At 46.3% G+C, this 27,078-nt stretch overlaps 1 protein-coding gene across 1 annotated transcript in view; it reads left to right on the forward strand.

The window, feature by feature from the left end:
• LOC105523728 (protein HIRA) overlaps positions 1-27,078 on the forward strand; it is a 102,402-nt gene that overhangs the window by 28,759 nt on the left and 46,565 nt on the right. Inside the window, exons 6-14 of the mRNA XM_011958685.1 lie at positions 5,244-5,339; positions 6,360-6,520; positions 8,796-8,963; positions 11,358-11,471; positions 14,983-15,053; positions 15,704-15,809; positions 17,778-17,993; positions 19,783-19,868; positions 25,387-25,584. Of these exons, the coding sequence (XP_011814075.1) occupies positions 5,244-5,339; positions 6,360-6,520; positions 8,796-8,963; positions 11,358-11,471; positions 14,983-15,053; positions 15,704-15,809; positions 17,778-17,993; positions 19,783-19,868; positions 25,387-25,584 (1,216 nt within the window). The remainder of the gene's footprint in view (positions 1-5,243; positions 5,340-6,359; positions 6,521-8,795; positions 8,964-11,357; positions 11,472-14,982; positions 15,054-15,703; positions 15,810-17,777; positions 17,994-19,782; positions 19,869-25,386; positions 25,585-27,078) is intronic.

Genomic DNA, 27,078 nt, shown 5'->3' on the forward strand with positions numbered 1-27,078 from the left:
AGCCAGGATGGTCTCGATCTCCTGACCTCGTGATCCGCCCGTCTCGGCCTCCCAAAGTGCTGGGATTACAGGCTTGAGCCACCGCGCCCGGCCTCATCTTAGGTATTTTAAAAGGAACATTAGACAATTCAATATCAGTTCCTGTTAAAAATGCTTTCTTAAAAATGCCTACTGAAAGATATTTCTTTTCTTTTTTTGTTTTTGAGACTGTGTCTCACTATGTCACCCAGGCAGAATGCAGTGGTGCAATTACGGCTCACTGCAGCCTTGAACTCCTGCGCTCGGGTGATCCTCTTGCCTCAGCCTCCCGAGTAGCTAGGACTACAGATATGCATCACCATATCTGGCTAATTTTTTTTATTTTTTGTAGAGATGGGGTTTTACTATGTTGCCCAGGCTGGTCTTAAGCTTTTGGGCTCAAGAGATCCTCCCACCTGCACCTTCCAAAGTGCTGGGATTACAGACGCAAGCCATCACACCTGGGCTAAAGCTGTTTCCTTAACATGGTAGAGTCCTTAGTCTTTTTCAAACCCGTGGCAAATATTACAGTTCACAGTTAAGCCTGGTTGTGGTTTATATGAAGAAAAGACAATGATGGGTGTTGTCATATAATTTCTTGCTCTGGAATTTCTGCAACACAGTTAAACAGAAACTGGAAAATAAGACAAAAAGGAAATGAAGATGACATTATTTCATATTAAGAAAAACCATAGGATAATAAAGGTCTTGGAACAAATAAAGCACTGAAAAATACTTAGAACTAATGAGTCTTTATATTGGCCTCAGAACAATTTTAAATTATTTATCTTTTGCTACTAATAGCCAATTAGAATAACTCATGATAAAAAGAGAATTATACATAGTGGAATCAAAAGTTATAAATATCCAGGAACAAGTAATCTTACCAAGAAATGAGTTAGATTTCTATGACTTAAATCACAAACATTTTAAGATATAAACATTGAGAGATAGAAAATGGCTTCATAAATTCAAAGGCTAAATGAAATACATTTTTCCCCAAATTAATATTTACTTGTCCATATACCAAACATTTATTGAGTGTCTGCCATGTTCCAGGCCCTGTTCTTCTCTCAAGGAGTTTTGTTCTTGTAAAAGAGACTTGACGAGTGAGTAGTATAGGAGATTGGAAGATTAGAGAGGTCAGAGTCCTGTAAGGAGCTGGAAGATGAGTGCTGGGGGCTCAGTGAGGAGATGACACTTGAAGGAACACTGGCGGACGATGAGGGGACAGCCAATGCGAAGGCCCTGGAGCATAGACATGTGCTTAGTGTGCCCAGTGAACCCCTGGGAGCTGGGCTGTGGAGGAGGGTGCGAGAGGGAGTGTGCCTTTGAGACCATGGTGAAGGCTCTTCTCTGAGCAAGAATAGGAAGACTCAGCAGGGATCTGGGCAGAGGAGTTGAGAACTTTGGCAACAGTGTGGATTCTACCCTGTGGGGTTCAGGGCTGCACTGGGAAGACCAGTAAAGGAGCCGCTCCGAAAAACTAGGGAGCGACAGTGGTGGTTTGGACTTGGGTCATAACACAGAGGTGGTGAGAAGTGGTCAGAGGCGGATTTCCTGGTGCATTGAATATGGGATATGAGATAAGCAGAGGAGTCAGGATGGCTTCCCAGACTGTGGTCCAGACAGAGGAAAGGATGCAGTGAATGTAACCTGAAGCAGGAAGTCTGCAGGTGGGACAGAAATGTTTGTTAAGGGAAGTGTTTTGGAGTTTGGTTTTGGACATGGTAAGTTTGCCAGTGTAAGGGGACATACTGTGTAGACATTTGGAAATATGAATCTTGGAAATATGAGGTTCTGGGTATGAGCAGAGTCCAAGGATGAGCCTAGGGATTGGAGTGCTGAAACCGGCAAAAGAAGCTAGGAGAGGCCAGTTAAGACAGTGAAAAGAAGCCAAGCATGGTGGTTCATGCCTGTAATCCCAGCACTTTAGGAAGCCGAGGCATGAGGATCACTTGAGGCCAGTAGCTCAGCAGCCTGGGGGTCATAGTGAGACCCTGTCTCAACAACAGTAACAAAAGAGGCAGCGAAGAGAGTGTTTGAAGGAGAGGGGAACGGGCAGCATACAGCTTATTGCTGAGGGGCAAAGTGAAGACCAAGGATGGACTGCTAGGCTTGACAGCATGGAGGCTGCTGGGGGCCTAGGCAAGTGCAATATTCATGTGGTGTCATTGAGCCAGAGGTGTCATTGGAGGATACTCAAAAAACACTAGGGGAGGAGCTGAGCTTTGTCAGGCGTGTGGGAAGATGGAGGAGAAGAAAAGGGGGAGTGGTGGTGGGCTGTCAGCTGGAGGAGCGAGGTAAGTACCAGGTGGGTGGCAGGTGGTGAGAGGATAGCAGCATCAGTAGATTGGAGTTCCTGGTGGTGTGAAAGTGCTGTTGGAGCTGAGGGTGAGCTAGGAGCACGGGGTTGATGGCTGGCCTGTGGGAAGGTTGGAATTGAGACCGATTGCAGTGATTTGTCATGGAAGGCCTCTAGACATGACCATGGGGTGAAAGTAGTAGAAACCAAGGTCATCAGAAGGAAAGGAGGAATTTAAGGAACCAAGAGCCTGGGGTGTTAGAAGAATCATCCTCCTGGAGTCACCAAGAATGATGGTGAGAACAGTGGCCAGAAATGTAAATCCACAAGTGAGGGGAGGGTCTCCTGTGTGTGTAGATGCACAACAAAAAGGAGGTGCTATACAGTCTGAAGACAGAAACTCCAAACTGGGAGTTTAGGAGAAAATTATGTCGTGTGTGGATTTACTCAGCAGTGATTGTAAAGGATATCTGGAAGGATAAGAATGTTATGGATAAAAACATTCAAAGTTCCAGTGATAGAAACATCATGGGTTTGAGGGTAAACTCACAACACTGAAGGAGGCTACAGTGTACCTAAGAAGTTGGTGTGATGTGAAAGGAGGCATCGCTTATCAAAATGGGTTCTTCCTCATATGGGGCGTAGTAACTATTAAACAGTTAGTGAGGAGAAATTAATTTCGATCCTCACCGAATACAGCACATACCAAAATAAATCCAGATATTAAAGAGAGAAACATTCTAAATAACTACACAAGGAAAAAATAGAATTGAATATTTACCAGACCTTTAGCAGAGAGAATATTTTTCAAGGTTAACAAGGCAATAGAAGAAATCACAAAGGAGAATAACAGATTTTACTCCATAAAACTCCTACAGTATGAAAAGGTAAAGAGGTGAAATTTGCAGTTAATAGCTGCATTATATGTGTCTGTGGAGATTGCTAAGAAAATCCCTTCTCCTTTCTGGGCTCCCACCTGACCACATATTCTCTGTTCTAGGATGTGGGCACTCCCCTGCTGTCCTGGTGTTTGCATGTCTGCCCCTCCAAGACTCTCAGTTCCTAGAGAAAGTTGTTGTTTTCTTCATTTTTGTAGGCACTGTGTTTATGTTGTTAGACCCACTGCCCAAAACACTTCCCAGTAAATAGCCACAATAAATCAGCAAATCAGTCCAAAAAGACATTAGGTAAGAGACAAATGCTTTCACTAATAATCTAATTCAAAATTTAAAATATAAAAATGTACTTAATAAATAAGTCGGAAGGGGAAAAAGTCATCATCCTCAATGCTAATTAAGGGAGTTTTGAAGCAAACAGTCTGCATGTAGAAATATAAAACCACAGGGATCTTGGAAAAGCAGTCTACAGTTTTATGAGAATCCAGACCTGTGAAGATGCTCAGATATTCTGTCCATGATTTGCACTCTGGGGTATGCGTCCCAGAGATATAATCCAGAGTGTGGAGAGTGACACGTACACACGGGCCCAAAACACTGAAATCCAGTTAACCTTCAGTGTTAAATTAGGTCAATTAATAGTAGTGAATGCTCTCAACCACATAGAATGCAGGGCAAAAAAGGAAAGAAGCTGTGAAGATCACATAGGCATTTAGAATACAAACTGAGAATACAAAATGTGAACCACAGCATGTGAGACAATGTGAAAAAAAACCTGTTAAACTGTCACTAGATTTTTTTTAAGCTAGAAAAGATACAGTAGATATTTGGAATATTTTTGCTTAAACCTCTTGTACAAAGAAAGCACTTGATAGCTGTTACCTTGCTGCTATGTTTGTTTCTTCAACTCACCAATCATTCTTCTGTATACCTAGCACTGCACCAGGCGCTGAGGTTAGAGAAATAACTAAGACTGCGCCCTTCACCCCTGATGGCAGGATAGGCAAGGTTGGCACCATCGTCACAGCGGACCCTCATCGATGCCTTGGTGTGTGCCTGGCATGGTGTTGCAGCAGTTTATCACATTTAATCCTTACAGTGACCCTATGAAGATAGGTTTTGGGGTTTTTTGTTTCATTGGTTTTTTTGTTTTTTGAGACAGGGTCTTACTCTGTTGCCCAGCCTGGAGTGCAGTGGCACAATCATGACTCACTGCAGCCTTGACCTCCCTGGGCTCAAGTGATCCTCCCACCTCAACCTCCTGTGTAGCTGGGGATACAGGCATGTGCTACCATGCCCAGCCAATTTTTTGTAGAGATGCAGTTTTGCCGTGTTGCCTAGGCTGGTACTGTACTTCTGGGGTCAAGTGATCTGCCCACCTCAGCCTCCCAAAATACTGAGATTACAGGTGTGAGCCACTGCGCCTGGTCTAGATTTTGTTTTTTGATCTGCACTTGACAAATGATAAAATGGAGTCACAAAGAAGTGAATGTGATTAATTCTGTTTGGAGGCTCCGTAGCGAATCGGGGTCTGGGAGATGAGACCCAGTCCATGAACCAGACAAGGGCCTCAAGATGACTTGTGTTCGGTTGTCAGCAGCCCTGGAGTTCTGACTGTGCCAGGCATTCTGCCATGTGCTTTACCCACCGTGTCTCATGCTCAGAAGGCTTTTGGAGGAAGGCCCTGTTATGATTGGCAAATCTAGTCAGCAGGGCTGAGAAGCATGCTCCAGGCCACAGACCCACGAAGTAGCAGGCTCTCATGCATGGGTGTGGTGCCATACGGTGCCCAAGCTGTGAACCATACCCTCAGTTGCTTCATCTGTAAAAGGAGTGAGGCACTGGGGTCGGTTAGATGCTTTAAATTTATGACCAATTGAAAAATTTTGGGGGGAGTTTTTTCAGGTTGGTTAAAAAATACCAGAGTTGTTATGAGGTCCCAGGTCCCAGGGGCACTGGCCAAGCTAATAGACAAGGGCATTGCCGGGTAAAAGATCTCACCAGAACCCTCTGTCTTCTTTCAGATGTGATGGATGTAGCATGGTCTCCCCATGACGCCTGGCTAGCCTCGTGCAGCGTGGATAACACTGTCGTCATCTGGAATGCTGTAAAGTTCCCAGGTCTGGGGCCTCCTCTGACTGGTTAACAGCAAGCAGTACTTCTTGTCAGTTTCTGGAGCAACGGTTGGGCTGTCTCCGTAGTCTTGGTGGCAACAGATGTGTGACAGTGGCCTAGGATTTATGTGTCTTGTCAGTTTTTCTTTATCAGTAACATTTGCTTAAGCTTTAAAAAGAGATTAATGCTTAAGAAAAATAGTAGCTGAGTGCTAGCATGGCATGCCACAGATCATGAGGGTAGTGGATGGGCAGCTGTTGTTGGGGACCCTGGTGCTCCCAAACCTGCTATGTGCACCCCCACCACTGGGCTCTGGGCTCAGCTCAGCCACCATCTCCTCTGTGAAACCCTTGAGTAGATATGGGCTAACACAAACCCAGTTTTGCAAAAGATTGATTTTTCTAAAGTCACAACAGATGGCATAACCTGGCACAGTTATAACTAGTAAAATTCTTCTCATATTTCAGCTCTGTGTTTGAAGTATGCTTTCCTCATGGATCCAGGTCATTTTAACTCTTTGAAAGCCACCAGCATGTATGGAAACACTCAATCTGGCTATGGAGAGGGCAACTTTAGAGACTGGAGTAGCATTTGGATTACAGATCTATATGGGGTACCATCGTACACACCTTTGTCTTTAGCCATAACTTACAAAAGACTGAGCCACTGTGTGGCCCTTTGAGCTGGTAGGCCTCCTCCTTATCAGGGAGCTACCAGGGAGGCTAACGTCGGAAGTGCTGGTGTCACAGCCCAGGAAGGGCAGCCACAGGCAGGGCCGCTAGATACAGATAAGACCTGGATCAGAACTGGCCCCTTGGTGCCTGCCTCCTTGATGCAGTCATTTCTTTAATTGGCTTTTGCCTTGATGGAGATCAAATAAGGAGGCCCTTCTGCTTCTGCCTGGTGTGGGGGCTGGCCAGGGCAGACTGCTGAGTCTCCTCTCTTGCATATCCATCCCATGGCCCATGGATTGAGGTCACATTTTCCCCAAATGACATCTCTCCACATTCCTTTTTTCTTCACAGAAATTCTAGCTACTCTGAGAGGTCATTCTGGCTTGGTCAAAGGGTTGACATGGGACCCTGTTGGTAAATACATAGCCTCTCAAGCTGATGACCGCAGCCTAAAGGTGTGGAGGACGCTGGACTGGCAGTTGGAGACCAGCATCACCAAGCCTTTTGATGAGGTAAGTGGTGACAGCTCAGAGAGCTGAGCTCCAGCAACTGCTCCAGCCCCTTCCTGACTTCTGTGTGCAGAGAGGGAGCTGGCCGTGGGCCAGGCCACCTAGGGAATGCACCGAGTCTGGGGGCCTGAACGGATTCACCAAGGCTCTCTGGGGTGGGACTCTGGCCCTAAGAGTCAGATAATACAAAATCCTTCATTTCTGAGATGCTGTTTAATTTCCATCTTTGAAATGAAAGAGATTTATAGTTTTGTTGTTTTTTGTTTGTTTTGTTTTGGTGACGGAGTTTCGTTCTTGTTGTCCAGGCTAGAGTGCAATGGCATGATCTTGGCTCACTGCAACCTCCGCCTCCCAAGTTCAAGCAATTCTCCTGCCTCAGCCTCCTGATTAGCTGGTATTACAGGCACCCACCACCACACCCAGCTAATTTTTGTATTTTTAATAGAGACGGAGTTTCGCCATGTTGGCCAGGCTGGTCTCGAACTCCTGACCTCAGGTGATCTACCTGTCTCAGCTTCCCAGAGTGCTGGGATTACAGGCATGAGCCCCTGCACCCGGCCCAGATTTATAGGTTTAAAGTTGAAGTGAACCTTAGAGATGTCTCCACATCATTCTGTCACCCAGCTCACTCCCACAGACATGGATAAAACTGCTGCTTATAGTGTGGAATTTCCTCTGAGCCTCCCGCAGAGCAGCTTGCTGGGGGCCAGGGCAGGATGGAGGAGACTCTTGTGCCATCCCCTGTGCTTGTTGATATGCACCCTGCAGTTCAGGGGCCTTTTTTCCTGGCTGGAGTTAGCAGTACAGTTTGCACATTTGGAAATCAGACTGCAGTAGCTTCTCTAGTATTTTACTCTTCCTTTATTTGAGTTCTGATTTCAAATGGAATGAAAGCTTAAGATCACCATTGTTCATTACACATTTATTAAGTGTCTACTGTATAGAAAGCAGTAACTGGGCACAGGAAGATATAAGTGGATTGAGATGGAGTCTCTCCTCTTAAAGCTTAAAGTTGCTTAGGAAAGACAGGCATTCCCATTAGTTGCATAATGATGGAGTGGTCCAGAGTGCAGAAACAACCCAGGAGAGGTGAGTGCATCAGGGAAGACTTCACAGAGCGAGGGACACATGAGTGAAGGTTTGCAGGAAGAGCAGGCATTTGCCCACTGGTCAGGATGACTGCAAAAGTAAGGTGATAATCGTATGTTCACTTCTCCCCGCACAACACCAGCTCCTGGGCTAGGTATATGACTACTGGTTTTTACCTTACTTAGTTTTGCCCTGAGGAGCTTTTGCTCCTTCTGGAGTTCCTCAGGGCTCTGACTGCCAGGCATTGGGGTCCCATGAGGTGGACTCCTAGGGATGGCTTTAGGAGTGTTGTAAGTACCAGCAGGAGCTGGTAGTACTCTTCAGCCTCCACTGGGTGGGCCCATCCTTCCGGGTAGGGGGTGGATCTATGGCCTAGGCTGGGAGCTGAAGTGGGTGATTTCACTACACTCAGGCCCTGGTTTGTCCTGTCCTGCTCTAGAGCTGTGAGATCATGATCTTAACCCTTAAGTCTTTAGAACTGCCCTGGGCCCACCTTGAGCTTCAGGGAGCTGGCTCTGGACCCATGTCATCTTATTTTGCAGGAGGAATAATGTAAAGGGATGTTCTGCCTCAGTCCCCAGTCCAGGTTGGGGGAACAGTGCCTTTCTACTGTTCCTTTTACAGTTTATAAGGACATTACAAACCTCTTCTCCCTTGCAGGTGTCTTTACCACCCTTTGGGTGAGGCAACAGGCTCAAGAGAGTAGGTGGTGCCTCACGGTCATCAGCTACATTACAGACACAGGCTTCTGCCAGGTTCCTGGGTTAAAAAGGGCTTTTTCCCCACCAGAGTATATCTTGAGGATGCTGTGCAGATGCCATGCTGTGGGTTAACAGGTGCTACACAGAAGAATTGGGTCAGTGGCCAGAGAGATTTGGCCCACACAGAGGCTATGGTTCAAACAGGTAGCCTTCCTGCAAATCTCCTCAGGGCCTACACTTCTGTACTGTATTTCTTTGTTCAGCTCCTCTGGGGGAGTATAGGATGCTGCAGTTTCCAAATTCATTTCACAGAGCCCTTTTTGGTTGGGCCATCTGGAGACACAGAAACTGTCAGTGTTGCCAGAAGCTTGGGGTGCATGCTCCACCATCACACATTTATAAATTGAAGTTTAACTTTATCATTGAGGCCAGAGTTTTGGTCACAATGGTGACCATGAGCTCCTTTCAAGTGCAGATGCTTCTTTCAGTGTGGAGGAACGACCCATGTGTTGCGGCTCAGCTGGTCACCTGATGGGCATTACCTAGTGTCTGCCCATGCCATGAACAACTCAGGCCCCACTGCCCAGATCATCGAACGGGAGGGATGGAAGACCAACATGGACTTTGTCGGGCACCGGAAAGCTGTGACTGTTGTGGTGAGTGCCCAGGGAACTGAAGGAAGATGGGCTCCAAGATTCAGCAAATATTAATTCTTGGTTTATTTTGAATAGTTACACTTAAATATTTAAAAGCTAATTTTACAAAGTAGAGTATGTACTTGGTTGATTTGTTGGCAAACTTTACATGGTAAACATCACCAAAATCAGTCTTGGGTTAGGAACATTGTAGCTCCACATCAGCCTTTTACACACTCAGGTATGCTTAGGGGTGCCCAAGCAGAGTGCCCCCCTCACCTGGCTCCAGTGATTACAGGTAGGATTCTGGTGCACCCACCAAGCACTGCACTTGTCCCCACACCTGGCAGCATCAACCACAGGTGCAAGGCCATGCCATAGATCACTGAGTTGGAAGCTGCTGTCAGTCCTTAGGCGTGAGAGTTGTCTGGCCACTCGTCTTATGCTTCTCCATGACTTTAATTAAATAGTGTCCTGAGAGAGCCCAAAGTAAGCCGTTAAGTAGTTGCAAATAATCTGTGAGAACCAGGATTTTCTCAACACTGGGCAGCCAATAAAATAAACAGATTGGTGGGCTAAAGTTGATATAAACTTAAGGATCATCCAAGACCCTGAAGAAAATGGACTCATTTTTGCCTGTGTTTGAATAGATAATAAGTATCTGCCGGATGCGGTGGCTCACGCCTGTAATCCCAGCACTTTGGGGAGGCTGAGATGGGCAGATCACGAGGTCAGGAGTTCGAGACCAGCCTGAGCAGCATGGTGAAACCCCATCTCTACTAAAAATACAAAAATTAGCCGGGCATGGTGTCATGCGCCTGTAATCCTAGCTACTGAGGAGGCCGAGGCAAGAGAATCACTTGAACCCGGGAGGTGGAAGTTGCAGTGAGCCGAGATTGTGCCACTGCACTCCAGCCTGGCAGTAGAGCAAGACTGCATCTCAAAAAAAAAAAGATAATAAGTATCTATATATTGTACCTTAAAACACAAATTTTGTGTAAATAAAATATTACATATTGAATTTTTTGGTTTTGGAGTCCATGTAGGGTTTTTTTTTTTTTTTGAGACGGAGTCTCGCTCTGTCTCCCGGGCTGGAGTGCAGTGGCCGGATCTCAGCTCACTGCAAGCTCCGCCTCCCAGGTTTACGCCATTCTCCTGCCTCAGCCTCCCGAGTAGCTGGGACTACAGGCGCCCGCCACCTCTCGCCCGGCTAGCTTTTTGTATTTTTTAGTAGAGACGGGGTTTCACCATGTTAGCCAGGATGGTCTCGATCTCCTGACCTCGTGATCCGCCCGTCTCGGCCTCCCAAAGTGCTGGGATTACAGGCTTGAGCCACCGCGCCCGGCCCCATGTAGGGTTTTGTTTGAACCAGAGCTTTGTTGCTAAAGTCTTTGGAAATCACTGCTTCATGATTAGTGCTCTACATGATTCTCCCATGCAGTCCTCACAACCACTTCATTAGTGGCTCTGGGAGATCACGCCACCTGCCTATGGCTCACAGAGCTCCCAAGGCCCTGCAGCCTCATTGGTGTTGGAAACAGTAAGCCCAGGGACGTGCCTCTGAGTTCCATATTCTCCAGTCTCTGTGCACCCCGACCATTCCTGCCTACCCTCTGGAATTAAAACATCTCTAGGCTACCTGACATCAGACTTTTAGGAACCCTCCTTCCTCTGCCCTCAGTTGTCCTAGGTTGGGGATTCCCAGAGCGCCCACCCGGCTTTAAATCCAGGAAGGTGGCTGGGAGCTCAGTGAGTGCTTTCATCCTTTCCAAAAACAAAGACAAGTTACTCTGGGGGTAGCTCCCTGGACTAAGCAGCCAACTAGGCACCTTTGTGTGATATTGCCGTGGCCACTGGCCCAGGGAGATCACAAATGACTCTCTGACTAAGCAGATCTCTGCTAGACGGTTATGACTGAACAATAAATGCAGTGAGGCAAGAAGAAATTCAGGAATTCAGAGGTTCACACCCCTCCTGCCCATCCCCTTGGCCTCCCTTAGGAGATAGGGAGTGAGAAGGTCTTTGTTTCTGAAGCCCCCTTGCAGGCTCAGCTTTTCTGCAGGTCCTAGGGCTGGCCCTGCCAGGCCAGAGGGAATTGAGAAGGCTAGTTTCAATAGCTACCCATCCCCTCTACTTGGCATGCTTCAGAAATGGAGAGTTTGGTAGTGCTAGTTTCAAATCTGCATTTCCCAGCTTAATCATTTGGTGCCTCCGCACATACTTTCTGACCTCCCTAAGCCTCCTTTCCATCATCAGCCAGATGCCTCATAGGTGGTCAGGAAGATGAAATGCATGCTCAGTGCCTGGACTCAGAGAATGTCTGTGGGAGACTCCTTTCAGCAGGTTGGGACTTGGGCACAGGGGACATGCCTCATGCTTGATTAATTATTTTTAACATTTGTTATTTGGCTTTAGAAATTCAACCCAAAAATCTTCAAAAAGAAGCAGAAGAATGGGAGTTCTGCCAAGCCCAGCTGCCCATACTGCTGCTGCGCTGTTGGCAGCAAGGACCGCTCGCTTTCTGTCTGGGTGAGCTTGCTATCCTGAGCTTTTGTTGCAGGACAGGAGGTGTAGGTTGGCAAAGTAGCGAGTGGAGGAAAGAGCGACCTGCTTTGGGTGATGCTCAGAGTGTACTTCTACTCTGCACCGGGGTCAGCCCCTCCTTGGAAGCTCACAGGCTCTCCTGCTCTCCCAGAAGGAAGTGCTGAAGACTGGGTCTGTGCCCAGCCAGGAGAGGCCACCTTGACCCCCAGCTAGACCAGGTCTTATGTCCAGGCTTGGGCAGCACCCTCAGTGGTCAATGCCATGAGCAGCATCTTGGGCTTGCTTCCCAAAATCTTTATATGGCCGGGCACGGTGGCTGACACCTGTAATCCCAGTACTTTGGGAGGCCGAGGAAGGCGGATCGCGAGGTCAGGAGATCGAGACCATCCTGGCTAACATGGTGAAAATACAAAAAATTAGCCAGGTTTGGTGGCAGGCGCCTGTAGTCCCAGCTACTCAGGAGGCTGAGGCAGGAGAATGGCCTGAACCCGGGAGGTGGAGCTTGCAGTGAGCCGAGACCACGCCACTGCACTCCAGCCTGGGCGATAGAGCGAGACTCCGTCTCAAAAAAAAAAAAAGAAAAAAAGAAAAATCTTTAAAGTGTATTCACCTGAAAGGTACAGCTTGGTGAGTTGTCATACATGTTTACACACCAGCGTCATCACTCCCTAGAGCACTCCTTTTTGTCCCTTTGTCCCTCCCCAGTCAAGACCTTCCTCACCACCAAAGCAACCACTCTAATGGCCTGTTATACTGATGAGTTTTGCCTGCTCTTGAACTTCATATAAATGCAATTGTGTGGTGCTTGCTTCTTTGTGTCTTCATTTCTTTTGCTTGGCACAGTGTTTTTGAGATTCGTGTATGTTGCTGCACTTAACAATATTTTTTTATTCCTTATAATTTCGGTGTAGCATTCCACTGTATGAATACACCACAATTTGTTTATACAGTCTCCTGTTGATGAACATTAAGGTTGTTCCAGTTCTGAGCTATTATGACTAAAGCTGATATGAACATTCTTGTATAAGTCTTTATGTGGACATATGTTTTCATTTATTTGTGAGTACATACCTATGAGTAGAATGCTAAAATTAAAGAAAAAAAAAAAAGATAGTACCAGGTGTCAGCAAGGACATGATAAGCTGGAACTGATACAGGTGTTGCTGACAGGTGTTTACGCTGGCATGAGCACTTGGGAAAACTGTTTGGCAGTTTCTACCACAGCTAGGCATATGACCTGGAGCACTTCCACTCCTAGGCATATACCCAAGACAGATAAGTGCTTACGTCAACAGAAAAAGACACACAGAAAGCTGACGCCTCCACTTGTTAGTCCATTTCACTCCTGGGTGATGCTGTGGTGGGTAAGGTTATGAGCCTGGTGCTCCTCACTCACTGCATCCCCTGAGAGGAGGCGATGTCTTCAGCTTCTTTTTTTTTTTTGAGACGGAGTCTCCCTCTGTTGCCCAGCAGGCTGGAGTGCAGTGGTGCGATCTTGGCTTCTTGGCTCACTGCAGCCTCCGCCTCCCAGTTCAAGCGATTCTCCTGCCTCAGCCTCCTGAATAGCTGGGATTACAGGCCACCACACCCGGTTAATTTTTTTGTAATTTTAGTAAAGATGGGGTTTCACCATGTTGTTCAGGCTGGTCACAAACTCCTGACCTCAGGTGATCCACCTGCCTCGGCCTCCCAAAGTGCTGGGCTTACAGGTGTGAGCCACCACACCCAGCCCGATGTGTCTTCAGTTTCATTGTTCCTCTCACCTTCCTAACTCAGTGCCCTCCACAGAGTAGGTTCTCAGCAGATATGTTCAATGGTAGTTGGCGAGTGAGAACCCAAGAGTAAGAACTGTGGCCATTTCTAAGTGAGAGCTCTTGAAGGGTTAAGTTTCTCACTGCCAGGGACTGGTATGCTGTGACCTGACTGTGTGGTGAGAGACACCTCTACATGCAGTGCAGGGAGCAGTCTTGCTGCTGAGCATCACGGTGCCAATATATTTAAAGTTTGATAAAGCAAAGTGCATACACATTAAATTTTTTTTTTTTCGTTTTGTAAAAAGTGTCCCTATAAGCAGAGCAAGTTTGAGTGTTCTGGGTTTGAAGGTTATCCTCTGGCTGCATTTATTAGTTTGTTGTAGAGAAATCTATTACTGTGTGCGTTGTGATTTTTTTTCTTTTTTTAGGCCCAGTATTCACTTAACACCCATTCTGGAACCTGAACCACAGTACCACAGAGAGCCGTTCAGGGGACCTTCCCTGTTTCCTCCCAGCCAGAGGCCCTGTTTGTGGTGCTGCAACCAAAACATCACTGACTGTGATGCCCATATTTCTTAGAATGCTCAGGTCAGGCAGTCACACAGCCTGCAGATTTCTGAGGGGTCTGTAGGCACATTTATGGGAGGAGGGACAAGGCAGCTTTTTCTAGAAGTGGAATTAAGGTGGAGGCAAGATTCTTAATGTGGGTTCCAGATAGTTCAGACTTCAGCCCCCTATCCAGCACTAGGGTAGACACAGCTTCTCCTTCCCCACACAGCAGTCTCAGGCTGCATTGGGACGCTCAGCCCCACAGCCTCCCAGAAGCTACAGCAGCACCTGTGGGAGCCCACCATCCTGTGAGGAAGTGTGTTTCTTTGCAGCTCAGGGCTAGCCCGCAGGGTAGCCAGGCACTTGTGCACAAGAGGAAGAGCCTACCATAGCTGTGGGAATGTGGAGTCAGCATGTATACCAGCAATTGAGTGACTCAGTAGAGAATATGCACACAGTGCATGCTACACAGTCATCCAAAAGAGACTTTTACAAGATATTTAATGACATACTTATTGTGTGTTAAATGAAAAAGCAGACACAACCATGAAGAATAAAATAAATTTGAATAAAATAATTCTTTCTTTGAAGAATAAAATAAATATTTGCACAAAATAGAAGAAAATAATTCATCAAAGTATTAATAGTCAGTAACTGGGCCTAGATTAAGGGCCCAGGTATGTATTTCTGTACTACCTGCACATAGTGTAGAATGAGCCTTGGATAAGGCTCATTCTACCTTATCCAGAGTCCCTTGGACCCAGGGAAAATGTGTTGTGTTCTCTCTCCGGGTGCTTCATCCCCTGTCTAGGCTTTGCTATCCTGTCTCCTGCTCCATAGACTCTCTCAGAGGTCCACTCTGGGGCTGTCCCTCTGCTCCGACCATAGTCCTTCAGAAACCCACTCCCACTCTGCCTTCTCCATTGCTAGTTGTCTGTGTATAAAACTATTTCCTCTGTCAGACCACAGCAAGCCCTGGAGGCAGGGTCCACTCTAGGTAGCATGCACATTTTTGGCAGGCTTCGGTACCCACAGTTTGGGATCTCTGCAGCTGTAGTTTGAATAGAGTTGAAGATGCCTTAAATATCAGCAGCCGCTCTGACCAAAGCTTCTAGGTTGGTTATGTTAACTGAGCTGAATACAGAAGGGAATTTTAGTAATTTCGTTAACCTTGGCTGTGTCTTTCCTTCCAGCTCACATGTCTAAAACGGCCGCTGGTGGTCATCCATGAACTGTTTGACAAATCCATCATGGATATTTCCTGGTAAGGTGGATTCTACTTACTGGAATAGGTTAAGAAAGGAGAAGCCACACACTGGAACATGAGGCCTCCTGGATGTGACTAGGGTCAGGTGGCCAGCGACCCCTCCCCAGGTGTCATAGTGGCCCAGACCAAGAGTGCTGTTTGCACATGTTTTGGAAACTGGCAGCAGTGTACCTGCTGCTGTGAGAATGTCCTGCCTGTGCAAGATTTGCTACTGGAAAATGCCGTTTCAGGATTTGTCTAAGATGAGGAGAATGACGTGATCCTAGTGGGTTCTACTTTACTCCGTCGTTGCATGAACCAGAGTCAGAAGCACACTTTCTGCTTCTCAGTGACCTGATTTATATGTATACTTTGTCAAGTTTTTTTTTTATTTTAATAGTTTCAAAAGTAAGATAAGTAAAATTGAAAATTCTTATAGAATATATGGTAAGGGATACTTTGTACACCTGCTTAGAACTAAAGAACACCAGGGTCCTTTGGGACACAATTGTCGCCCCCCGCCCCCCCACCCTCAGGCCACAGAAGGGAACCAGGAGTTTCCAGCATCTCCCTAGAACACTGCCCACCATCCTCACAGGCCAGCTACTATGGCACATGTGTCTGCCTGGGGCTCTTGCTACCGGGCTGCTGATGGCCATGTCTTTCAGGACTCTGAATGGGCTGGGCATCTTGGTGTGCTCTATGGATGGCTCTGTGGCATTCCTCGACTTCTCCCAGGATGAGCTTGGCGATCCCCTGAGCGAGGAGGAGAAGGTAGGCTGATGGCCCTTGTGCTGCTGGGTGCTCTGTGACCATAGCCACAATAGCTCTGAGAGACCCCTTTGACTACACCCTCTTCTTGTGGGATTCACAGACACGTCATTTCTTAACATGTAATGGGATATTTGTCTTTTATATCTTGTAATCCTTCTTTACAAAATAGATCAATTAAAAAACGAGTTCCCATTTCAGAAATAAGTCCTGGAGTTAAGAGTAGAACTATTTTAGGCATTTCTTCTTGAGCTGATAATAGGCCATCCACTGGGAGGTTTTTGCTCTGGGAAAGAGCTGAAGTGACTCCTCAGGGGCCCCTGCTCATGTCATTTTCCCCTTCATGGTAGTAATATTGGTCATTTTTTAGAACGTATTGTCTGCCAGGCTCTGGGAATGTGTTTTGCATATATGATTTCATTTAAATTGCACAAAACCCTTCAAGACAGGGCTCATACATTTCGTGGATATGGAAACTAAGCCTCAGAAAATAGCATGGCTCTTTGCCCAGACAGTGTGTGACCCTTAGGTCAGAAGAGGGAACCAGGCCTGCTGCCTCTGGGCCAGGCCACCTCCCCTCTGTGCTCTGCCAGGGTGATGGGGTCTCTGTGTCCTTCTTCCAGGCTTTGAGAAAAACCCTGCTTCAGCTACCATAGACTTAGAAACCTGCCCCTGCTTGGTAGGATGTGTGTATGTGTCTGAAGGGAGCTCTTTGAAAGCCCAGAGTAGGCTGGCAGCTCTCTCGTATGACCTTATTTGCTGGTGGAAGCTTCCTCTTAACCTACAGTGTGACCTCCCCACTAAAATGTGAACCCCTTTGGGGGAGAGGTCTGCCTTAGTGACTGCACTTAGAATAGGTCCTGCCACCCCATCATTTTTCCATGAAGGAATGAGTATCTCAGTGGCCTCAGGTCCTCCTCTAATCTTGTCACTGTCATCAGGTACCTGGGGATCACTGTGCACTCCCTTGGAGTCACTCTGGGAGCCTAATAACCCATCTGCTTACCATTTCCCAAGTCACAGGCTAGGACTCCATGTTGGAGGAACACCAGGGAAACCCTGGCCAAACCCTGAATTCTGCCTCGAGATTCCAGGGGATAGACTCAGGAGAGAAGGGCAGGAGCCAAGATGGCAAGAGAAGGAGGTTCCTGGCCACATCCAAGCCCTGCAGGAGCGAGTCCCAAGGCACCTCTCTTGGAATGCTGCCTCTCAACCCATACTCTGGTGTAAAGCAGATATCCTGTTAACCACAGTCCCTGTTCTTGGGCAGAATCCCACGTTGGACATTTGCACATCCCATGGAAGTCTGTTGCTCATGCACTTTCATGTACAGCAGTTATTACAGTGTACTGGGGATACCATCTCTGCTCTCATGAGGCTCCTATCTAGCTTGTTAGGGGACAAGACTACGAGGGCCTAGGAGGAAGGGAGTATGATGACATACTAGGAGGGGTGGGAGTAAAGGAGGCTCCCTATCTCTGCTGTGCCAGGCCTTCCCATACTCTTAGAGACACTGTAAGCAGGCCAATGGGGACTTCCAACCACAGGGCTGATGGCTGCAAATGAGCTGTGAAAGTAGACTCTTGTTCTAGGATCTGATTCCCAAATGCATTTGGGTCCTTAAGAGCCTCAAGTTAGCACCTTGAGTATCTTCCTTTCCATTGAAGCACTGTGGATTGTTATTTGTTCTGCACCAGACTGTGGGGCAGTGTTGTCTTGTTGGCTGTCTCATTTACTGTCATCCCAGCTACAGATACAAGGGAGGCCATAAACATCGAGGGAGAGCATGAGACATCAACAGAGCTGTCGAATGAGGGACAGACAGAATAGGGTGGGAGGCGAGGGGGAGTTGGCCTTGAGTCCCTTCTCCACTCAGAGCCAGGAGAGCCCTGCTGTGGTTTGCCTACTGGTGGGCAGCACTGGCCACACTGATGCTCACTCTGGCATGTTTTGCCTCTCTTGCTTCCCCAGAGCCGCATTCACCAGTCCACCTATGGTAAGAGCCTGGCCATCATGACCGAGGCCCAGCTCTCCACAGCCGTCATTGAGAACCCTGAGATGCTCAAGTACCAGCGGAGGCAGCAGCAACAGCAGCTGGACCAGAAGAGTGCCGCGACCAGGGAGATGGGCTCAGCCACCTCAGTCGCAGGTGTCGTCAATGGGGAGAGTCTTGAAGATATCAGGAAGGTGAGAGCCCTGCCTGATGGCACTAAAGACATGGACATATGCCCAGGGACAGGGTGAAGGGCAGATACCAGTGGTGGGAAGGAAGGGATTTGTTTAGTTTGGCATGGAATCCATGGGTTAGCCAGCCTCGGGCCTGTTGGCCCCTTGCCCACTGCTGCATGGGGCCTGGATCCCCTTTATCAAAGACCTTATCCCCAGGAGTCCAGAGGAGGTCATCTCTTGTAAGAACTTACAAACTTTATCCTGCTGGCCTTTCTAGGAAATCCTAGATGCTAACAACAGTGGATTTCAGTCTCTGCCCTTAGGAGACTTCTGTGGGTTCCCCTTCTTCATCTGGAAGCCATGTTTGATGAGAAGGGGTTGGAAATGGGGCAGGAAAAGGGTAGGGAATGTTATTGCTTGGGGAGTTGAAACCATCTCCAGGAGCCTATGTAGGCTGACAAACCTCCTCCAGGCAATTCAGATATAAAGAATGAGAGGAAACCCCTAGTTACGAGCTTTCTGTGGAAGGAAGGGTTCTGTTTTGAAAGTCAGTTTGAAAATCCCTACCTCAGGCCAGGCACGGCAGCTCACGCCTGTAATGCCAGCACTTTGGGAGGCTGAGGCGGGCAGATCGCTTGAGGTCAGGAGTTCCAGACCAGCCTGTCCAACATGATGAAACCCTGTCTGTACTTAAAAAAAAAATACAAAAATTAGCCGGGTGTGGTGGTGCATGCCTGTAATCCCAGCTACATGGGAGGCTGAACAGGAGACTTGCTTAAACCCAGGAGGTGGAGGTTGCAGTATGCCGAGACTGTACCACTGCACTCCAGCCTGGGCAACTGAGTGAGATTCTGTCTCAAAAAAAAAAAAGAAGGGAAGAAAATCCCTAGCTCAGTGACAGACATGTGGTTCATGTGTGCAGGGCTCAGTCCTTTAGCCCTTTCCATGGCTGTTGTGTGGGGCGGCTAGTGTGGCACGCACCCACTGCTTGTTCTTCGCTTAGGTGTCTTGTTTAGTTGTACCAGAAGGGCTTAGAAGGAGAATTTAGAGTACATTTCCTTAGAAGCCTTATTATTTTTAAACCTACTGTGTTGAGGTATAATTGACATATAAAAAGTTATACATACTTAATGTGTACAAATTAATGATAAGCCAGACACAGAAAGACAAATACTGCATGATACCTCTTTTTTTTTTTTTTTTTGAGATGGAGTGTCGCTGTCACCAGGCTGGAGTACAGTGGTGCAATGTTGGCTCACTGCAACCTCCGGCTCCCTGGTTCAAACGATTCTCCTGCCTCAGCCTCCCGAGTAGCTGGGATTACAGGCACACACCACCACGCCCAGCTAATTTTTGTATTTTTAGTAGAGATGGGGTTTCACCATGTTGGCCAGGATGGTCTCAATCTCCTGACCTCATGATCCGCCCACCTTGGCCTCCACAAAGTGCTGGGATTACAGGCATGAGCCACCACGCCTGGCCTGCATGATACCTCTTATGTGAGGAATCTAAAATAGTCAAACTTACAGAGGCAAAGAATAGAATGGTGAATACTGGGGTCAGAGGAAAATGGGAGTTATTAGCCAAAGGGTATAAGGTTTAAGTTATAGAAGATGAATAAGTCCTAGAGATCTCCCCTACAGCCTAGTACCTACAGTTCACAATTGCATACTTAAAACTTTGCTAAGCGGGTAGATCTTATGTTCAGTGTTCTTATCATCAGGAAAAAAAATAGACTTTACTTTTTAATATTTGGAAATAGTTGGCAGAAACTTTTGCATTCATTTATGTAACTCCGCTTTGCCAGAATCTTCTGAAGAAACAAGTTGAGACTCGGACGGCAGATGGTCGGAGAAGAATCACGCCTCTCTGCATAGCACAGTTGGACACTGGGTACTGGTTCATTCCCCTTTCATGATCTTATCTGGTGAGATCTTCCTGTCTTCTTTCAGTGGTTAACACTTTCATGGTGAGGGTCTTCATAGGCCCTTCACAACGTGACTGGTAGAATGTGGAAGCAAGGAAGTCGAGCTCAGCTTCCCGCAGTCTCAAAGCCCACACTCCTCCTGGAGCCCTTGTGCGCACCTGAATCATGTGGTGGGTGGTAGTGCTAAGGCAGCCAGCACATCTGCTGCACTTCATTGTTGCCAGGGCACCAGAGGACGCACAGGGAAGGCAGTCAGTCAGGCTGATTTTTTTTTTCTTTTTTTTCTTTCATAAAGTTATTTTTATTATTATGAAAGGTATATTTACACATGGTTAAATTTAGAAAATAGTAAAAGCCCAAAGAAGACAAAAACATTATCCCTAATCAGATACAGTCACTGTTAACATTTTGATATCTGTATTTCCAGTCTTTTTTACCCCACTCATTACTGTTTCTTGCCCATTCATCCATTTTAATAACTAGTCCTCTGAGGCGTTTACTGTCTGATTATCCAGGTTCCCGTCCTAGGATTTGCTTAGCCAGTTCACTGTGGACTTGTATTGTGTCCAGTTTCTCATGATTATAAATGAGTCTTTGAGCTCACCTGTGATTCTCTCAGGATAACTTCTAGAAGTGGAACTACTGGGCAGAGGGTAGGGCTCTGAAACACATTTTCCTGTTGGGGACAGAGATGGGGAAGAGACTCATTCACCACTTGCTGTTGTCCCAGTGTATATAGTGAGGATTGTTTTTGAATTGGTTATTCTTCCCAAAATGATGTGTGTTGATTCAAAAAAGAAAGAAAGAAAAATGATAAGGCTCTATGTAAAAGAAATAGACCCCCACTGTCAAGGCAGTTCACTCTGGGTTTATTCTCATTCCGCCTATCCGCTCAGGGCATTTGTAAGCCCTTCATGGAGACCACACACTTTAGGCCTCTGCGTTTTGCAGTTGTCCATCCACAAGCTATTCCACATCTTCCTTGGTGTCTGAAGAAACCTTCTCTTGTACAGTGTACAGATCCAGTCTCCTCATGTTAGATGTGCAGGCTCTGAGGTCCCCGCGAGTAGAGCCAGAACCAGGTCTGCTGACTCCCCCCAGAGCACTCATTTTCTTTTGACTAAGTCTTTTTCCTATTGTGACCCTATAGGTGATAATGCCCCTACCTACCTTTTACTAGGACCAAGTGAGACCCAGTGTGTGGTTGAGCTCTGAGCACACTGGGCCTGTGGGATGGGGAGGTGGTGGTGTTGATGGTGGCACTTTGTTCTGTGGATCCTTCCAGGCCTTACCTGGTGAGAAGGTGTAGGTCTGGTCTGGGGCCGACTTTCTGACATATAATGCATATTTCTGGCACCAGGACCTGATTCCTTTGGTATTAAAAGCTTTTTGCTCTCCTGATTCCCACGTTCTAACAAATAAGTAGCAACAGAATAGGTCCTTATTAGCTTAGCTAATTAAGAAAGAAAAGAAAAAGCATAAATATGCAAAGTAGGTATAAGTGAGAAATAATAGCAGACAAATCAAAAAGATGAGAGACTTCTTTGCTGAACTCTGTGCAAACAAATTTGCACAGAAAATGGATGGTTTTTGAAGAAAATAAAATTACTAAAAGTGAAAAATTATTGTGGAAGAAATAGAGGACAAAGTTAACCCCACCAAAGCCACCAGACTAAGATGGCTTCACAGGGAAACTTCAGGAACTTTTCAGGAACAGGTAACTCAGGTAACCGTTAACACCATTTTAAATATTCTAGTGCATGGAGAAGAAATGTGCAAATTTTTATTTTGAAATGAACATAATATTTATATCAAAATCTTACAAGGATAAAACATAATAAATTCAAGATCACTCTCATTTCTGAACGTCAATGCAAAATCTAAGTGAAATAGTAACAAACAGAACCTTACTGCTTGTTAAAGGCTAATATACCATGACCAAGTGAGGTTTGTTTCGGGAAAGTAAGGAGGTTCAAATTTTAGGTAACTATTTAATTCTGCGTATCAGTAGATCAAAAGAAAAAAAATTATATGATCTCTTTCATTGATGCTTAAGAGGCATTTTGGTAAAATTCAACGTAGTTTTTAAAACTCAGTTAAATGGGAGTAGGTGGATGCTTCCTTAACTCGATAAATTATCTTATTTCAAATTAAGTTCAAAAACTAAACAAATGCCTACTCTTGCAACTATAACTTAACATTGTTCTATAGGTCCTAGCCCATGTAGTTAGTCAAAGGAAAGAACAAATTGGAAAGGATAATTATTTAAGGATGATATGGTTTATAAGAGAATCAACTGGAAAAGCTGCCATAGGCAATGAAAGAAGATAGTTAGGTGGCTGGATACAATCAACATGAAGTCAGGTAGCACCAACTACCCTCAGAGTGCATAAAGAAATAAGTCACATTCACAAATAAAATAACTAGGATGCAACCAGAGATGTAGACCTTAATGAAGAAAAATTTAAAACCCTATGGAGAGGCTTCAAAGAAAACTCAAAGAAATAACTAGAAATTCATACCATTGATTAGCTAGGATGGCATCATAAAGATGTCAGCTCTCCTGTAGCCTATAAATTTAACCAGTATAAATAACCATAGGAATTTTTGGAATCAGACAAGGTAACTATAAAGTTATGTGGAAAACTCGGCTGGACACAGTGGCTGACACCTGTAATCCCAGCACTTTGGGAGGCCAAGGCAGGCCTGAGGTCAGGAGCTTGAGACCAGCCTGGCCAACATGGTGAAACCCCATCTCTACTAAAAATATGAAAATTAGCTGGGAGTGGTGGCGCGCCTGTAGTCCCAGCTACTCAGAGGCTAAGGCAGGAGAATTGCTTGAACCTGGGAGGTTGCAGTGAGCCAAGATCGTGCCACTACACTCCAGCCTGGGTGACAGAGTGAGACTTTGTATCAAATAAATAAATAAATAAAGTTATGTGGAAAAATAAATAGAAATGGCTGAAATATTTCTGAAAAAGAAGATTAATCAGGGAAGACTAGCCCCACCAGAAATTAAAACTTAAAGGCTGTCATACTCAAAACAGTGACATACTGACACATCAATACATAGTGCAGTGCAATATGATAGAATATCAGGAAATAGGCCCAAGTATTTATGGGAATTTTAAAGGTACCTTTTCACATCAGTGATAAAACATTAGCTAATTCGGTAAATGGAAGACAGGACTACATGCCCCCCCACCGCTAGAAACAATGTTGGGTCCCAACCTCACAATTTATTACATACATTCTAAACAGCTTAGAGTTCGTTTAATTTTTTGTTGTTTAAAATATTTTTGTTTAAAATTTTAGAAGATTCCCCGGAAGAATATTTTTTATAATCTCAGAGGTCAAAAAATTATTTTCTGTAAGTGACAATTTAGAGTACACAAAAATTTAAAAATTTTAGTGCCTTTAAAAGATAGACTGGCTGGGCGTGGTGGCTCACACCTGTAATCCCAGCACTTTGGGAGGCCGAGGCAGGCAGATACGAGGTCGAGAGATGGAGACCATCCTGGCCAACATGGTGAAACCCCATCTCTACTAAAAAATACAAAAACTAGCTGGGTGTGGTGGCGCGCCCCTGTAGTCCCAGCTACTTGGGAGGCTAAGGCAGGAGAATTGCTTGAACCTGGGAGGCAGAGGTTGCAGTGAGCCAAGATTGTGCCACTGCACTCCAGCCTGGTGACAGAGCAAGACTCCATCACAAAAAATAAAAAATACAATAAAAAAGGCCATAAATAGTTGAAGCACAACATCCCAGGGAAAATATTTCCTACCATATAAGGAATGTTTTTTAATATGTAAATGGTTTTTACAGATCAGTAATAAAGACGAATAACAAAACAGTAGACAAAGCATATGAACATGCAGTTCACAAAAAGAAGGAAGTCAAGTATTTCTTTCTTTTTTTTTTTTAAATTGAGGTGAAGTCTCACTCTTGCCCAGGCTGGAGTGCAGTGGTGTGATCTCAACTCACTGCAGCCTCTGCCTCCCAGATTCAAGAGATTCTCCTGCCTCAGCCTCCCAAGTATCTGGGATTACAGGTGCCCACCACCATGCCTGGCTAATTTTTGTATTTTTAGTGGAGACGGGGGATTTCACCATGTTGGCCAGGCTGGTCTCGAATTCTTGACCTCAAGTAATCCACCCGCCTCGGCCTGCCAAACTGCTGGGATCACAGGCATGAGCCACTGCATCTGGCCGGAAATCAAGTATTTCTATTTTGAAAAAATGTCGGCTGGGCATGGTGGCTCATTCCTGTAATCCCAGCACTTTGGGAGGCCAAGACGGACGGATCACAAGGTCAGGAGATCGAGACCATCCTGGCTAACACGGTGAACCCCCGTCTTTACTAAAAATACAAAAAATTAGCCAGGCATAGTGGCAGGCTACTTGGGAGGCTGATGCAGGAGAATGGCATGAACCCTTGAGGCGGAGCGTGCAGTGAGCCGAGATCGCACCACTGCATTCTAGCCTGGGTGACGAGTGAGACTCCATCTCAAAAAAAAAAAAAAAAGAAAAAATGTCAACATCACTCATATCAAAGTAAGATACCATTTTTCTTCTGTCAGATTGTTAAGTGTCAGGAAATTTGATAAAAGTGTTACTAAGCACCTATGTGGAGAAATAGGTGCTCTCATACATGGCTTATAATTTAAACCTCTGAGGAGGGCACTTTAGAAATATTTATTCCAAATCATCAGTGAACGTTTCATTTGCTGCTACAATTCCACTTCTAAGAATTTATCCCATGTATTATGTGAATCTTAGGTGTAATGACAATTATTAGAATTTCATAATTCTTTGAGCAGCTAATGTGTGTTCTAAGAGTGTCCTACACCAACTACTTTAGTCCTGACAGCAACCCCATGAGGAGAGTCCTGACACTTTGTATTTTGCAGACATGACTGGAGGCACAAGAGTAGTTGGAGCAAGTCACAAGCTTGCAAATGGCAGAGGAGTCAGACCTGGCTGTCCCAGAATCCTCAGTTTTGACACTGCAATACCTTGTGTCCTGGTGTAGCAGCATCTGTTATAGAAAAAGCTGGAGACAGTCTTGTGGTCCCTCAGTAGAGGCTGGGTTAGGTATATTACGGCACACCCACCTAATGGCATGCCCCATGGCCCTTCATGAAAGGGAGGCCCTTTCTGTATTGCTGCATTTCATTCCTCCTAAGACGTGTTTGCACAGTTTAACACCTCTGAGATTTGGGTGTGTTGTACAATCAATGGCATCTGACAATTAGTAGCATTGTTTTCTTCCTTAATAGTACATATAGAACCTGTAAATCCTAGATTCAATTAAATATATAGTATATTAAGTGGCTTTAATTTTCTTTTTGCTTTTCTGTAACTTTGCGGATTTTCTGTCATGAAAACCTACTGCCTTTGGACCTAGAAAAAAGTTATTTGAATGTATAAAGTACTGGATGTGGCACCTGACTTTCAAGGCTGACTTTTGTTCTTACTTGATGACAGGGACTTCTCCACGGCATTCTTTAACAGCATCCCCCTCTCGGGCTCCCTGGCGGGCACCATGCTCTCTTCTCATAGCAGTCCACAGCTACTGCCACTGGACTCCAGTACCCCTAACTCCTTCGGCGCCTCGAAGCCTTGCACAGAGCCTGTGGTGGCTGCCAGTGCCAGACCTGCAGGCGATTCTGTCAATAAAGACAGGTTAGTGGGTGCCAAGGCTTGTTCCTGTCGCTGGGGAAAGTTCAGGTTTGCACATGGTTTTGAGGACAGACAATTTTATTCTGTTTGCACTTTGTGGCCCTTCCGATGAAAAAAGAAAGAAAAAAATGCTTGATTTGAAATGGGGACTTCTCAGAGGGGAGGACTTGTTCAGTGAGTCTCTGATGCACAGGACCCTGAGGATTTCACAAAGAGTGTATCAAGGCCGACCAAGGGTCAGGCTGCCAAGGGTGGGAGCTATCAGTGAAATGCTACATGCTGCAGAGTCAGCCCCACCTGGCAGCTCTACACTGGAGGTCCTTCACATTTCTGGGGCCTCAGCCTCCACTTCAGTCTGCTGAGCACATCACAGAGCATCCATCCTAGTCAGGGTACTCCTGTGGAAAAGCACAGACTCCCCTCATACTCTCAGAATTCTATTCACTCAGAGAGCCTGTGTCTTCATCCATCTTTACTTGGAAACCAAATTAGAAATCAGAACCATGCAAGCACAAATGAAAGCCAGGAGTGAATGTTTGCTCAGCACCTGCTCTAAGTTACATACCCTGCTAGGCCCCAGGCATCACAGGGGCTTAATTGGTGGGTCCTCATCCTCAGGGAGTGTGTAGGCTGGTAGGGAAGAGGCAGCCACAGGGTTGCAGGTGGCCCCTCAGGTCCCCTGGGTAGAAATGGCTAGCCATCCAAAGAGGGGCTGGTATCTCAGGGTCAGGGAGGTGCCTCAGAGGGTACCCTCCACAGGGCTCATACAGGCCTACCAGGGGATGAGGCCTGGGTATTAGGGGCAGCAGCCCCCCAATCCCCTCAGGGAGGCCAAGAAGAAGGAGAAGGCCAAGGTGTCTATGCTGGATCAGGTAGTCTGGGCTTTTCCCCAGAGTGGAGATGTAGAAAGCTTTGAGATCTCCATTTTAGGAAAGTGACTCTGTTAGGTGGTGGTGCCCCAAATTGGCCACTCCCTGGCACATACAGCTGATACCATCAGAGCGATTCTCCATTGGTGGAATAGAGTCTTGTGTTACTGCAGCCCCCTGCTTCTGGGATACAGCTGGTACCGTTAGAGCAATTCTCCATTGGTGGAATGGAGTCTTGTGTTACTGCAGCCTCCTACTTCTGTGTGCTAGCACCATGGCTGTGGAGACATGCCCAAACAGGTCACTGTCCTGGGGGATCCTGAGAGGGTAGGAAGAAAAGACTGAGCAGCAAGACCAGTGAGGAAGCAAAGCATGCCAGGAAGAAGAGGGCCTGGGAAGGACAGACCATGCCAGATCTGAGAACTGCTTTGGGGATGGCCCATTCTAGTGGACACAGGTCATGGAGGAGAAAAATGGGGCTGTTCAGGCATGTGGTGTGGTGTCTAGGCGGGTGGGAGTGGAAGTTCGCCTGAGTGTGCTTAGGAGGAGGCACAGTGGCCATGGTCCCAAAGCATGTTATGTGGGCTTGGACATGAAGGATGGACCGGGCAGGCTTCTGCCTGGCCTC

The sequence above is a fragment of the Colobus angolensis genome, unplaced genomic scaffold, assembly GCF_000951035.1.
Source record: "Colobus angolensis palliatus isolate OR3802 unplaced genomic scaffold, Cang.pa_1.0 Scaffold471, whole genome shotgun sequence".
In the NCBI taxonomy this organism is placed as follows: domain Eukaryota; kingdom Metazoa; phylum Chordata; class Mammalia; order Primates; family Cercopithecidae; genus Colobus; species Colobus angolensis.